At 40.5% G+C, this 16,128-nt stretch overlaps 1 protein-coding gene across 9 annotated transcripts in view; it reads right to left on the minus strand.

Annotated features, from left to right (window-relative positions):
• Window positions 1-16,128, minus strand: part of Bcas3 (BCAS3 microtubule associated cell migration factor) — a 451,135-nt gene that overhangs the window by 333,814 nt on the left and 101,193 nt on the right. For all 9 annotated transcript variants that reach the window (XM_032912992.1, XM_032912993.1, XM_032912987.1 and 6 more), the window contains exons 10-11: window positions 9,025-9,101; window positions 4,354-4,437 (exon numbers count right to left, since the gene is read on the minus strand). In XM_032912992.1, the coding sequence (XP_032768883.1) occupies window positions 4,354-4,437; window positions 9,025-9,101 (161 nt within the window). The remainder of the gene's footprint in view (window positions 1-4,353; window positions 4,438-9,024; window positions 9,102-16,128) is intronic.

A 16,128-nucleotide genomic window follows, 5' to 3' on the forward strand; every position in this document is an offset into this window, starting at 1 on the left:
TAATAAGGACTATTCTCTTTCTCTCTCTCTCTCTCTCTCTCTCTCTCTCTCTCTCTCTCTCTCTCTCTCTCTCTGTGTGTGTGTGTGTGTGTGTGTGTGTGTTTCTTAGTGTTCACTTACTTAGACTTAGTGCTATTTCCCTTGTTTTGTTTTGTCTTACTAGACTACTATAAAGATAAACCTATTATTTTCATAGATACTTGAAGTCCCAATAAGGAAACAAAACTTTCTAACATTTTTTTCATTTCAGAGAACACTCAAAATCCATTTTTATACTTTTAGAATTTTTCCCTCTGCTTTTCACCCACTCCATCTGTATACAGTTAAAAAAAATTAACTTTCCATGCTTGGGCTAAGGAAGTAGTCAAAATGAAATTCTCTAATTTCAATTATAAAATCTTGATTTGTATTTACCAGTTCTCTCCTCGCCGTTGTATATTCATTTGTTTTCTCCCCACTGTGGTCAATTGATTTAATAAAAGTTCCCAGTGTTTCTTCTTGTTATCTGATAACTTAACGACAACAGTCTTAAGAGAGCAACACCATTAGCACTAATGGACACAGGACAACTGATAGGGCAGAGGAAGGTTCAAAACAGCAGGGAGCCCTGTGGCCAGCAGACCTGCCTGCAATGGAACTGAACATATAATATGTCTACACTTCATTACAATCACACAGTCAGCCGCCTTACTGCTACAATACTGTTTTGTGAGAGCACTTTTTCAAAAAAAAAAAATCAGGGATTGAAGAAACTTTAAAAAAATTAAATATATTAAATATATTCCAGATTGTACAAAAACTTCATCCAATTTATAACCTCTATCCACAGATGGTTTCTCTATTTCCAGGTGTGCCATGCTCAAACCGTATTTCTGTAGCAAGTCTGTGTGCATCTTGCCCAGTAGAGTGGGAAGACAGACAAACAACCAGTGTCCGTGAGCTATAGAACCCTATGTTACCCATAGGAACATGTGCTAACAATGTAGCTAATAGGATATATATGTCACAAAAGACATCTAAAATCTGACTTGTGTCATTTCTAAAGCAAAGTCTTCCATGATGCAGAAACCACTCCCCTTCCCTGCTTTCCAGATCCCTAATGTGAATGCCTTCATCACACATTTGATGACTATAAAGGTCAGGGGGTGCATTTTGTTTTAAAGATGATTTTATCAAGTCATTGTTCTTTCCAAAGACACATGCATTCCTCAGGCCCTCACGGCTGAGGCGTATTACTTTCCTTGTGTTTTCCTGCTGACTTTTCCTCTACCTTCTGCCCTGCTGCCCTGCACTTCTTGGCACTTTTTACATGCTCCAGTTCTGGTGCTATTCATTGGCATAAAAGCCTGAGCCGATCCGCTCAGGGGCAAACACAGAGGGTAGACAACCAGACACGTTCACACTGAAAGGCCTGGCTTGATAAAGGCTTGGCTCCGTCTGCCTGGGAACAAACAGCTCCATTAGCACTGATGGCGTGAGGGCAGCAGCTGAGGCATCTCAGAGGTTAACAGGCTTCCTGCTCCACTCTCTCTCACATCAATACGCTGTGGCGCCGGTTCCCTGGGTCCTTCAGAGGCTTACTCACCAACACTAACAGACTTGTATAAGCCATTTCTTGTGAATTATTGAAACAAACATTTGGCTGCTAATTGAGGAACACTAATGTGTTTTATAATCACTGCAGTTTGAGATTTTAGCACAAAATAAAACAGTTGCAATTGATTTGTGGGTTTGTGCCCCCCTTGGCTTTGGTTTTGAGCTTGAATTCAGCAGACAGAACTTTTCCTGTATGTTATACTATGTAACTTTGGAGACCGTGTGCCACTCTCCAGCCAAGGATGAGCTAGAACCAAACCAAAGAAACCCAGGCCCCTTGGTGGGGACCCAGGCCTAGGGATAACCTTTTCTTCTAGAAAGATTCTAAAGATACTTAGGTACACACTTGCCACAGTTTTAGAATTAGGAAGTCATGTATTGTACTTAGCCTTGCCAGTGACTTCCCCCTGATTAACTGGATTGAAACCTGAAAGGATCAACAGTACAGGCGGTGTTGGCACCTGTCTGTGATCCCAGCAGTTTGGAGACTGATGATACCGCTGAGTTCAGTGAAAGGTTGAAGGATTTCAGGATACCTGCGTGACTGTGATCCTAACGTGATTAGGGTTCTGTCTCTTGAGGGAGGAGGGAGTTACAACAGTTAAAACAGTCTCTTTTTGTATGCAATAGTGCTTTTAAACAAATCTTAGGATAACTTCTGAAAAATATGGAAGTAAACACCACAAATTTATTAAATGAAGGTTTCAAAACTGAAAGAAACAGAACTCAAACCAGGACTAACAAGCCTTACTTGCTAAGATTTCGACCATGTTTTTGTTAAGTGTGTCACTTTTGAGCTTAGAACGACTCTCATGGTCACACTGTACAGTCCACAGGGAATGTGATGTATCCTATCTCCTAGATATTAGTTGTGTTTTCTAATATTTTTACATATCAGGTGCCAGAACTATCTTGGGTTTTTCAATTTTTTATCAAGGTATCATGCAATCATTTAAAAAATTAGACATAGTCTTACTGCTATTATTCTTATTAATACTATTTATTCTTTCTTATCTACCTTTGTATCGGTATTTCTGCGAAAGTTAGACACAGACAGACATAGACAGATGTGGTATCAGCATGTTGCACAGAAGTCTCGAGCACATGAGCTCAAATGAACCTTCCACTTCAGTCTATCGAGCAGCTGAGACAACAGGTGTACAACCACCATACCTTCCTCATAATTATTTTTCCTTAAATTCCAGAACACTGAAATAATCTTTGGAAGTTAAGTCTCTCAGTGTGTATAGAGGTGTGCAGAGTCCATGGCTAGGCTGACCCATGGAGACCAGATCAGAGGATGATTCAGGTATCTTCCTCTACAGTCGTTACCTTCCTTTATGGCCGAGATGGAATCTCTCACTTGAATCAAGACTTGCCCTGGACAGAATGGCTAGACTAACCTGAACTTGCAGTGATCCTCCTGCTTCAGCCTCCCAAGTGTAAGGATTATGACAGTAAGATACCCAGACTTGTCAAACCTAATTTCTTAGAACCTAAATGAGGAAGCCCTGAATACACACCTCATATCCCAGTATGGAGATGTGGGGATGTACAGGGTTCAAATTTGTAATACTGAATTCCTTACATCGGGCCGCATTTCCATATACCCACAACAAAACATTTTCCTAATGAATGCAGGCCCCTTCCTGGACCAAAAAATAAAAAAATAAAAATAAGAAATAAATCCTCTAACAACAAAGTAAAAATTGCAGCCCCAGTAGGTCACTGAAAGTGATGTATGGCCAGATCTACTAGTACGAGACTGAGTTCGAGAATCCAACATTCAAAACAGTATCTCTTTGTTAAATGCAGGGGGGAACGCTCAAGAGTTTGCCTAATTACTGCCTTTAATATAAGAAAGGAGAAATGCAAACATACAGTGCGGTAAGTGTAAAGGCATTCCCTTACTCTGCTTTTGCCTGGAAAGTGTGTAACGGTTCTCATCAAGTCCAGGAACATATTCTAATGCACATCATGCAAGCATCTGTGACAATCTTGAAGTATTTTTGTATTTACCATGAAACAGTGTGACCTTTGATTCCTTCTGTGGCCGACTTAGACTGTTGTCCTCTGAGCAGTTGTGCTTTCGATTACATGCTGTCACTCAGATTCACTCAGTCATCCCTATTATTAGAATTGCTCTGTTGTAGACTTCACAATTCAAAAGGATGGTGGTTGTAAGAATACCTTATAATCAGCTCAAAGTTTAACAGGCACCATCAAAATTAACCCTCACTCACATACAGAGAAGTCACTTGGCAAACATCAAGAGGCCAGCCTCTAGATATGAAAGAATCTTTGAATGTGTCAGGGGACCAACTCAAGTTTTCATGAGGAATTTTTGAAGTCAAGAAGACTCAGAAACATTCAAAGATGCACAGGGATATCCATGAGCCTGTCAGTGTAGGTAGGACAATGCAAATCACAGAAGAATCCAAGTCGCCAGTTAAACCATGTACAGTCTGTTGCAATATGGGATTAATTAGTTACCAGACTTGAATCCAGTTACAATACATCCAAGGTTTTTAATGGAGTAAGTACAAATCATACAATCTTCAAAATAAAAGAACTATTAACCTCAAAAAATTAACTTCCAAATCACAGATTCTCACAAGTGGCAAAATATTCTGACTTCTTACATTTATTTGACACTTGTGAATGAAAATGGAATGGACAATCTCGTCATGAGTCAGCAGTCAAACATGGGAACTGTTCCACAGAATCACAACTTCTAGAAACTTGTGAGGTACTCACTTTAGCAGCACTAATGACAGTGGCAGTGTAAGACTGAATGTTGTCTCCACAGGCTCCGCCACGGGACTGGTGACAGCGAATCAGCTGGGATGAGGAGGGGAGAACACAGGAGTCATTTTCTATTAAGCCGTTTAACTCTACATGCTATTAGACAGCAGCTCTTTACCATGCACAGTGACGACGCTGGGCGGGAATGTTTGCAAGAGTGTGCTGCAGACAGACAGCTAAAAGCCCTGCTGAGACACATTTCCCCTTTTATATAATCTCCTGGTGCCACTAAGGCAGTTCCATGCTCAACTATGGTTTTAATTACATGATGAACAGGCTTTAAGAATTCATAAACTCTGAAATGGTAGGATTCAGGGTCTGGCAGCCTTTCCATAAATAAATTTAAAAAACATAATCAAAGGACTTACACATAACTTCCTAACATTAAATATTTGACATACTAGCAAATTGGATGTTTTCTCCTCTTAATTCCTTACAAAAATTATAAAAGGAAACCCAAAACAACAGCAAATATTTTAGGATATTTGCATATCCAATCTGTTTGTGGGAAAGTGGACAGACTGTGCATAAACCAACCATACACATGCACAAACCGTCCACGTCTGAGAGCCCACTATATTTGCACTGGGAACAGACTAAACTTCCGATTGTCAACGGGAATCATAATTTTGATTCTCATATGCTCAGCAGAAACTTGGGGTCTAACTCCTCACTGGCAACAGCACACTTGTATTTACCAAAAATGACGATAATCAAGATTCAGGTGAACGCTTTTAAAGTAGACAGTCAATGGCAGGGCATTAGGACAACACGGTATTGTGTGGTATTGTAACAGGCATTTTTACGGCCTGTGAAATTAATACAAGAAAAAATAAGTCTTATATGACCTTATATGATACAGATTAACATACAATCCTTTTATCCCCTACACATATTTTTAATTCCTCACAGGAATATGAATATAACAGACCAAACACCTGGCACATGAAGGTAAGCTGCGACTGAGCCATGATTGACATGATTGATTGACAGCAGATTTCAAGGTGTCTGATGAGCAAATAGTGACTATTTTAGTTAATAGAAAGAATGGCTTCCTCATTCAACCACACATGCATATTCAGAGCAGTATGAAAATTATTCCTCTGCTGCCTCCTGCTGCTTAAAAAGAGAAAGGCAGGATTTTGCAAAAGCTGGAACCTGCTTCCTGCTACAAGTTATCAAAATACTCTTGGACAGCACATCCTTGTCCACTAAACCGTCTCACCATCAGAACAAAAGCAAAGTAAATACTTATATAAAAAATTACATAAAAAGTAAAAGTAAATGTTTTTACATTAAAATTAAACTAAAAGTTATTTAAAGTCAAATAGGAAAATAGCCAATATAGTCAGAAACACAGTATACAAAAAATTACATTCACATCATTTTTTAAACCAAATTAACATACACGTGGACTAGAAAATAATCTTAAGCAACATGATCAAATAATCTATTTTGTTTGTAAAGGGAAAATATAAATAGCTACATGTACATATTATATACATTAGTACATAAAACATGAATATATAAGGAAATATACACATTTACAAATTAAGCCAAAGTCCAATCAAAATGGAGGAAGACCAAAAGAAAAAGATGACCAAGAAATAAATAAGACTAGCTAGTGACGTAGCTCAGCAGGTGAGGGCATTTGCTGCCACAACCAGAAATGTCCAGAGTTCAATGTCCAGAAACCATATGGTAAAGAGAAAGCGATGACTCCTAAGTTGTTCTCTGCTCCATACATGCTTGTGCACATGTATACATGCAAATATACACACATACATACACTCACAATAACAACTTGTATCCTATGAAGACAGCTGAACCAAATACCTGCAGTTTCAGGACATAGTTTTACCTGAAATGCCTCTGGTTTGCTGCTGGGGTGGACAGGGGAGCAATTCTGTACTACCTTTGAAATACAGGAAGTGAACAACAGATGCTGACATCAAAGTCTACCACGCAAAGGAAGGAACATATGACTATGAAATGGGAACAGAAGAGAACTTGGAACAAGTATCAACACACTTTATTTTTTATATCATGAGAATGTGCATTATAGATGAACACCTTCCCATTTTCTATATGTAAGTAGCACGCATGTACATACTCGATGCTTCCATTGAGGTCCCATACAGACACACCACAATACAGAGACCCACAGAACAGAGCTGACTTTCTAATGACATTGGTCACTGAAAAGAACCAGAAGGGAACTGGAGAGATGGCACATATTGCTGATGCAAAAGACCCGAATCCATTCCCAACAGCCACATCAAGTAACTTACAGCCCCCTGTAATTCCAGCTCTGGGAAGATACAACAGCTCTTGCTTCCTCGGGCACTTGCAGTCATGTGCACACACCCACACACACAACACACAAACAAATAAAACATTTAATAAATACAAGGAGAAAGATCTGGCAAGATGGTTCTGTGAATAAGAGCATTTGTAACTATGCACCCCTGAATTAGGATCCTCAGGGAACCATAAAAGCCCAGCAGGGTCACACAGGCCTCTGTGAAACAGACTGTGAGGTGTCAAGACAGGAAGCATGCTGGCCACCAGCCTACCTCTAGGTTCAGTGAAAAAACTTGTCTCAAAAAATGAGACAAAAAACCAGAAGATGACACCTAACTAACATCGACCACTCATGCATACAATCAAACACCCTGAGTGAAAATGTTCTTTAAAATTTAATTCAACTTTGCAATGTCAAAGTAGGCCTCATGGACCCAAAACCCCAAACTGAAAATACTGCTACTCCATGTAAGTGCTGGTCTCTGCAGCTCTTTCTGCTCATCATGCACTTCTTCGCCGTATGTGACAGGAAACATTCAAGTGTGTGTCTGCAAGGCCATGCAACTAGCAAGGGAGCTGCTTCACCACAAAACCAGTATACAACTAACTGTGGCTGCAACTGCACATGTGCAGCTCCCGCGGGTGGGAACACCCCGGCGAGTGCCAAGGAACTGCTGCACTTTCTTCATGGCTGTCCCGAGCACTCAAGGGAAACGCATGACAAATATAAACACGAGGAGACACCACTACGTCACCTGATCTAACTGTGCGGCACTTGCATTATTTGAAAAGAACCGTTTGAAAAGAGCTATTTTTATGGGAAAATGAAAAGACCAGAGGAGAGGGCGTATAAGTAGAGCACTCAATAACATGCAAAATATCTTAATTTTTACAGACAGGCTTTTGGAAAAGGAATTAAGGACTTCATCTAGAAAAATGATTTTTGTTAGCCCATTCTTGATTCTGCGCATTCCAGAGGAGAGTTGATTTACGAGTTCTGTGGCTTTACCAAGTACTTACTTTATACACCACATCCTGATTTTGTCAAGAACTATTTTGTACTATTTCATAATATTCTCAAGACACAATAACCACGTAACCAAGGAAAATGAAATAAGAATGCTAATCCTCAAAGCCAACAGGACTTTTTACACTTTATTCTACATTTACACGCAGAGTCCTAAATGGCATAAGAAAAATTTATACCTTACTATATAATTCAAAATTTATGATTTGCATTGGACTGTATATAAATAAAAGCTTTACGATATAAAAATACATATAGCAACCTTCACATGGTATGGCAAACCAAGTTAGTAGCATATATATTAGGTCTTGTGTGTGCTTTAATTTATACAACAAATGCAGAATCTAGTTGCTGACCATATAAGGCCAGGATAATTGTACTATGCCCCATGATTCCAATCCAGCCAAGACGAAAGGCTTCAAGACTATTCCTGGAAACTGCTGTCTTTTAGTAAGAATTACTATGATGATCAATCTCAATGCTTTAATTAATATTAACTAATCTCTAGGAAAACATTCTATGCAGAAGCCAGGCTAGAACAACAATGCCTTTATTTAAGGACAGCTATCACGTGGTCACACATGCATGAGGGTCAGAACCTCAAGTCCAGCCTGAGTTTAAAAGACCCTGTCCCAAAAACAAAGGAAGAAAATAGCATTTTTCTGTTTTAGGAAAATACCTAATTATGTAACGGAGTGCTTTAGGGCTCACCATAAAAGGCTGGCCTGGGCACCCCAGGTGTGATGGTTTGAATATGTTTGCCCATGGAGTGGCATTATTTAAAGGTGTGGCATTATTTGTGACAGTATTATTTCTCCTTGTTGGAGAAAGTGTGTCACTGTGGGGGTGGGCTTTGAGAGCTTCCTCAAAAGCCAGTCTTCTCCTAGCAGCCTTCAAATAAAGATGTAGAATTCTCAGCTCTCTGCACCATGCCAGCCTGTATGCTGCCATGCTCACACCTTGATGATAATGGACTGATCTCTGAACCTGTAAGCCAGCTCCAAATAAATGTTGTCCTTGCAAGAGCTGTCTTGTTCATGTGTCTGTTAACAGCAGTAAAAGGCACCAAGTGAGCCCTGATCTTCAAGTGACCCTCCTGACTGTAATTCCCAAGTGCCAGATTTGTGCCACCAGACCGAGCTATGAATCCTGAACAGTCAGAGTAGCAGTTATAAAGTAAAAGCAAACAAAATAAAACGTTCACTACTGATATTCACCAGTAGTATCAATATTCAGCATCAATACAGAGTCTAGAAAAGTCAACAATGAGCCATAGCTGGGCCAAGCCTTACCTTATTTTCTGCATAAGCAAGCCAACGGCTCCCAAGAGCAATAGGATTCATGTTTGGCCCAGGACAAGGATAACAACCTGCAAGTTCCAAAAAACAGTATTAAGAAGTGAAATAAAACCTTTTCCATGAATCCATCACTTCTTGGGGAAAATTTAAAAAATTAAAAACCTCTTAAAATTCAAATAATGATATTCACCGATTTGTTTGCTTTGAGACAGGGTCTCTCTATGTATGTACGCCTGGCTGTCCTGGAGCTCACTCTGTGGATCAGTTCGGCTTGAACTCAGACAGATCTGCCTGCTTCTGCCTCCAGAGTGCTGGGATCACATGCACGCAGGACCATGCCCTGCCCAGTACTCCTTATTTTAATACTAAAATGCCTTGTGCTTTTCCCACTTCTCTAGTTACCCTCCTATCACTAAGGCAGGAAGACCTGGAAATCACTCTTCACTAACTAAGCCTCTACACTGTAATTCCTGAAAAACGAGATGAAGCTACAAGGAAATGACTCAAAGTTCCTAAGTATAAAGTTCATAAATTTAAAAGGAATTTTTGGAGAGGATAGAACGCCTAAAATAGATGCAGGAAGTTAAGGGCAAGTTAAGGTTATTATTATAACCACGTACAAATGTATCAGAAAGAAAATGATGCTACTGTAATGGTGGAAAAGAAAGGTGAAGAACCATGGGCAGTGACCAATGAGGAACGTTGAAGGATGCCTGTGGCAGGGTGCTGGAAAAGCAGATGATGTCGTAGTCTGTTAGCATTCGTTTTCTTCCAGTGCCAGCTGCTGGAACCAGCAAGTGTCCTAGGATGTGTCTTCTAATAATTACTTCTATATTCTTAATTAGGGGCTCTCGGGGATTTGTCCTCTTCTCCTCACTGTTGACACTCTTCTACCTATAAGGGTGTCTGGGGAATCATATTGGTGCTATCACTGCTGAAGGCATGTTGTGCTGGCACATGTAAAACATGAGAACTCTGAAGACTGTATAAAGACAATACACACAAACACAAATTATCTACAATGTAGTATGAAGTACTTATAGATTTGAAATTGGCATTATTTCTATTATAATGAGACACCTAAATGCTAAAATCACACTAGAGGTAATTATTCTTCAGGATTAGCTTTAAAAGCCATAAAGAGAGGTTTAGGAAGGAAAATCAGGACACACAGGCCATGCTAAGACTAAAGACAGAGCTGAGCCCAGGAAAGACTGCTGTAAGAAAGAAAGAAAGAAAGAAAGAAAGAGAGAGAGAGAGAGAGAGAGAGAGAGAGAGAGAGAGAGAGAGAAAGCAAGCAAGCAAGCTAGATAGTTAAATCTAAACAGTCTGACTCTACATCAACTCCCCTAACCAATCGCACTGATATCAGATGCTATTACCAATCTTCTTTGCTTGGTCCTAAGGAAGACTCTTACTTACTGGCTCCCGGGTGTCAGAGAAGCGGAGGAAAAGCAAACTGTTTTTACAGTTAGTTTCAGCCACAGAGCATTATCCCGACGTATAAGAATAACTGCTCTAACGATTAACTGTGGCCTCCAGCTGAACTCTACAAACAGGCAAACAGTGTCAGGAGTGGAGATAGAAAACTCTGGGATATTACAAAGAATTCAAAGATGTTTGTGGTGCGATTTTAACAAGTATACAGAGGCAAATGGGCATTAGCAGATCTAGGGCTTTCAAATTAAAAACAAAATAGATAGAACCCAAGAGCCCCACATCAACTCCTCTCCCACAGCAGAAAACTGTAGCGGCCACACAGTTAATGGAAACACTAGGGGCACTGAGGAAGGGGGGCTGCTGTGAGCCCAGCCTAATTTCTTGTTTGAGTAAAGAACCTTAAAGGCACAAGAAAGGTGCAATTTTACCAGAAATTGGGCCAGAAAGCTGTTCCAAACAGAGAGATAACTTGAACATAGTTAGGAAAACAAGACTTCTCTCAGACCTAGGCCTGAGAAGATCAGAAAGGCCTCAAACTCTAAGGATCTGCCTGCCTCTTCCTCCAAGACAGAGGCTAAAGGCAACACTACTCCATTATGCCCATCTCAGTCCGCTAATCTATAACAAAGGTATCTAAGCAAATCAATGGTCAAAGATACTACCTGTATGCAAAGGATCCTAGACACCACACACGAAACTATTTCAGAGCTAGAAGACTGGCCTGGCAGTTAAGAGCATTTGTGGTTCTTGCAAGGGATCCAGGCTCAATTCCACATATCCACATGGTATTCCTCAACCTTCTGTAACCCTAGTTACAGAGGATCTGAAACTTTCTTCTGACCCTTAAGTGCATCAGGCTAAAGACTTGCAAACATAAAAACAGGAAAATAAAGGAATCTAAAAGACTTGTTAATTTGTTCAGAAACGATGGCCCTTCAAAGTACAACATGAAGCCAGGTGTGCGGGGCACGCCTTTAGTCCTGGCCCTGGAGGAGCCAGCGGCAGAAGGACCTGAGTTTGAGACCAGCATGGTCTACAGAGAAATCCAGCACAGGTAAAGCTGCACAGAGACTCTGACTCTAAAAACAAAACAAACAAACAAAAATCAAAATGAGGGGCCCTGCATGTCCTCAGGTTTAGAATAACAGTTTCATTTATTTGACAATACACAGCTTTGGCTGAAAAAAATTTTAAAGGACACCATCAATAAGACAAACAGGAGCTGGAGAGATGAGATGTCTCAGTGTTTAAGAACATTTGCTGCTCTGGCAGAGGACCTGAGTTCAATACCCACATGGCTTACAACCATGTGTAAGTTCTGGAGATCCAATCCCTGCTCTGGCATTTGCATGCAGGAGGTACACATGTGACACAAACCTACACAAACAGGAAGTGAAAGGACAAGGGGCAAAATGGAGGGACATTATCTGTGATGAGTGACATATTTTAGAAAACAAGAAAACCACTCAATATTGAGATATTTTCAATTTAAAAATGAAGACATACATTATCAAAGACATGAAAAGTAACCAGAATAACTGACCATCAGGAAAAGGTATATAACTTAAAAAACTTGCAACCAAATGTTCATAGCCAAGAAAACTGAAAACACGTACAAATAAAAGCTAAGCTGTGCTCAGGTTCACATGAACGTCACCCATCAATCCAGAAAGACGCAGAAAACAGCTACACGTCCAATGCCCATGAAGGTTAAGATTATTACACACGAAATAAGAACGGGCTACAAGGTGTGGTGATGGGTGTCTAGAATCCACTTGTGGGAGACAGAGGCAGGAGTATAAGGACTTCAAAGTCAACCTGGCCTACATAATCTAGGCTAAGGAGTACAAAACAAGGCTCGGAGGGCAGTAGGCCGCAGAAAGGGAGAGGGTCAGGAGGTGGAGGGACAACGAGGGCTGCAATCAGGGTCAAGGGTATCTCTAAGCTCTGTCAGACAACAGCTGTAAGATCAAATGCTAGATCAGAGTAAGAAAGTCTGAGCACAACCCAGAAATATGGACATATACTTTAAATAACAATTTGGGGGTTTACTGAAACATCATGCCTCTGATTAATGGCCTTTTAAGGTTCTATGGGCTTAAAGAAACTTGTGTTTATATGAAACTTGTGTTTGTGTGTATACGAAACATATGATTTTGAGCACTATGGCATCCAAAAGCTTGTGGGCAGTAAACAGATGACAGTTTAGTTCAACACACACACACACACACACACACACACACACACACACACACGCAGAGTTGTTTGCACAGGACAGGAATCATCAGAGTAGCCCTGATGTTAACATAACATATAACATGTTAACCCTAACATATAAGCTGGCCTAGAAGATAGGACTAACCAATCCTTTCTGACGCACATTACAAACATGAGCATGGCAGTTCCAAAGCCAGCCTGGATAAATACCAAGGCACTGCCTTCCCAAAGGAAAAATATAAAAAGCAAGAAAGCTTCTCATACCCAGTATTATAACTTTGCATTTTAAAGCTACTTTAAACTCATTTCCATGTGTTCCATGTGTTGCTCATCATTAACATAAACAAAGAACAGACATTCTAACACTAATAACATTAGGACTGCACAAAATAACTTTCCTTCTCAAACTGAAAACACAGGCAGATGCAAGGAGACTGTTTATCAGACACTCTGGTCTCTCTGGAGACTCTGTATCTGCCTTTCAACTTCAAAGGCTCCTTGAAATGACTACTAATGACATCTATCAGTCTTTGTCTTTTGTTTTCCTAATCATACCTGGGTTTTAGATTTCCACATTGGACAGCTGCTTCAGACCAACTTTTCTGTACATCCGAACAAAAAGGTGTCTCCTTTCTCGTCCTGTTGGATGCGCTCTGTTACCAGTTCTCTATCAGCTCCCTTTACCTGGTCCATCCACTCTTTGGCACAAATCCCCATGATGCCCGCTCTGATGGGCACAGAAGACTTGCTCATTTTACAATACTCGCATTGTATTCACGCATAACTAAGGCTTCAGCTAAGAATGCACAGTGCAAAAGCTTCCCATTCTCCTTCGAAAGCTAATGTCTTCACGGTCAAAATGACAACCTCATTAAGTAGAGATCTTGTGACTTTGCACAGGGTACAATCCTACTTCTTTCAGAGCAGAGTACCAGGCTGGAGATGCAGCCGAGTTGGTAATAACTTCCCTGCCTCATGCCAAACTATAGCCTCATTCTACAGCACTGCGAAAGCAGACAAGACAGACCTATAATCCCAGCACTCCAAACATGGAGTCCTGTGGATAAGGATGAGGCCATCCTGGGCTAAAGGAAACTCATTAACAACAACCACAGTGAGTCTAATAAATAAAGAGAAGAAACATGCTACAGACAAATGTGCTGCCTCGAAAGCAGTGTGCCCCTCCCAGCTCCCCTGCCAACCTCTGTATCAGTCAAGATTCAAGCACAGAGATCTGTATCAACTTAAATACAGTTAAGCAATTACCTGAAAGTTTGGAATAGTACATAAACTGCAGAAAAGCAAGACTCGATGTTACGAGTGGCACTGTTTGCCAACTGATTAAGAATGTAACCACACTGAATGTGGTTTGAAATGTCTTGTATTAGTGGTGAGGGGATATTAATGTTTGCTTTGTTTGAGATGGAGTCTCAATAGCCACAGTTGTCTGGAACACACTTATGTAGCCCACGCTTCACGTTCACAGTGATTATCTTGTTTCGGCTTCCAAAATGGCAGCATTTCAGGTGGAAGCCACCGCCATGCTAGAAATCATGACTTGAGTCTGTTGAATGAGGCTATACTGCAGGATCCTAATTCTTGCTTAGTGTCATCAATCTTTGTGACTACAAATCACTCGCATAAAATAAACTCAATCCCTGAGTTTACCGGTTAATAAGCAGGACTGAGAAGGAATCTCCCAGTGCAGTGGAAGATGAGGACAGGGATTCGTTTACTAATGAAGCTCACACTGCAGAGAGACTGCAGCTGGCATTATTTACTGTAAGAAGCAAGAAATCAAGGGGTTTTGTTGTTGCTTTCTACACACTTGATGGCTTGGTTTTTGTTTGTTTGTTGCTTGGGTTGGGTTGGGTTGGGTTGGGTTGGGTTGGGTTGGTTTGCTTGAGATTTTTTATTTCTTTATCAGTACTGGGTACTGAGCCCAGTGCCTCACACAAGCTACACAAGCCCCCTAATATACACAACCCCAGTTTCTTTTTAGTTTTTATTTTAAAAGTTTCTCACTAAGTTACACAGACAGGACTTGAACTTTGAAATACTCCTGCCTCATCTCTCTAGTAGTTGTCAGGATGACTGCAATCTCTACTAACAGAGGCTGTAGGGCATCCCCAGTACATGAGAGTCACTGCACTTATTCTCTCTAAGAGTGTGTGAGAATCCCCTGGTGACAGAACACACAACAATGATGGCTTAATAGTCAGTTGTATGCCACTTACAAAGGACCAGAAACATTCCAGATACTTACTGATCTCTGAACAATTCACATACTATGCAGGGGTCAAAAAAAAACCCTCAACGTTGAACATTTAGAAATATACAGTTAAAAAAAAAAAACACTAAGACAGGGATAGAGGGAGACAGAGAAACAGAGAATGCCTACTACCCTAACACTCAGGGGCTGAGGCAGAAGGATGGCAACTTTACTATCATTGTGGGTACAAATTGAGAAAGATGCTGTTAAAGAGAAGAGACAGAGCAAGGCAGGAGAGAAAGGAAAGGAGGAGAGTGGAGGGGAAGGGACAGGAGGGGACAAGATAATTAATAAATAAATAAATAAATATCATACTAACATTAATACAAAGAAATTTCATTGAAATATAGAATACAAATCACCAAGTCTAGCTTCTTCGTTACATGCAAAATATTAAGTAACCAATGCTAATAATAAATAATAAAAATTGGGATATTTTTAAAATTTAATTTCAATTAATTAACATTTAATTTCAATGTTACAAAGTAATTACAAGCCTCTGTGTCCTGTAACTCAAACAATAAGAATAATATAAATCTGTAATTAATTTACTTTTGTATGTGCTGCTAGAGGTCATGCCAAGGGCTGCAGGCATTTGCTAACTAAGTACTCTCAATGAAACATATCCTGAGCCTACCTGACTTAATTATTTGTCCATGGTGAAGGTATACTTTAAAGTGTATGTTAAATCAATTACTGATTTTTATAGCTATATATCCACTTACAAAGTAACTTATAACTCAGTAAGTTAAGGTGGATCCAGCTAGAGATATCTGGTTTCAAGACAAGCCTGTCTCCTGAGAGGCTCTGCCAGAACCTGACAAATACAGAGGCGGATGTTCACAGCCAACCATTGAACTGAGAATGGGGTCCCCAAAGGAGAAGTTAAAGGACTGAAGGAGCTGAAGGGGTTTGTAACCCCATAGGAACAACCATACCAACTAACCAGAGCTCCTAGGGTCTGAACCATCCTCCAAAGAATACACATGGACAGACCCATAGCTCCAGCCACATATGTAGCAGAGGATAGCCTTATAGGGCATCAATGGGTGGAGAGGCCCTTGGTCCTATGAAGGTTCCATGCCCCAGTGTAGGGAAATGCCAGGGTGGGGAGGCAGGAGGGAGTGGGTGGGTGAGTGGGTGGCGAGCACCTTCCTAGAAGCAGGGGG

The sequence above is a fragment of the Rattus rattus genome, chromosome 9 (assembly GCF_011064425.1).
Source record: "Rattus rattus isolate New Zealand chromosome 9, Rrattus_CSIRO_v1, whole genome shotgun sequence".
NCBI classification, from domain to species: domain Eukaryota; kingdom Metazoa; phylum Chordata; class Mammalia; order Rodentia; family Muridae; genus Rattus; species Rattus rattus.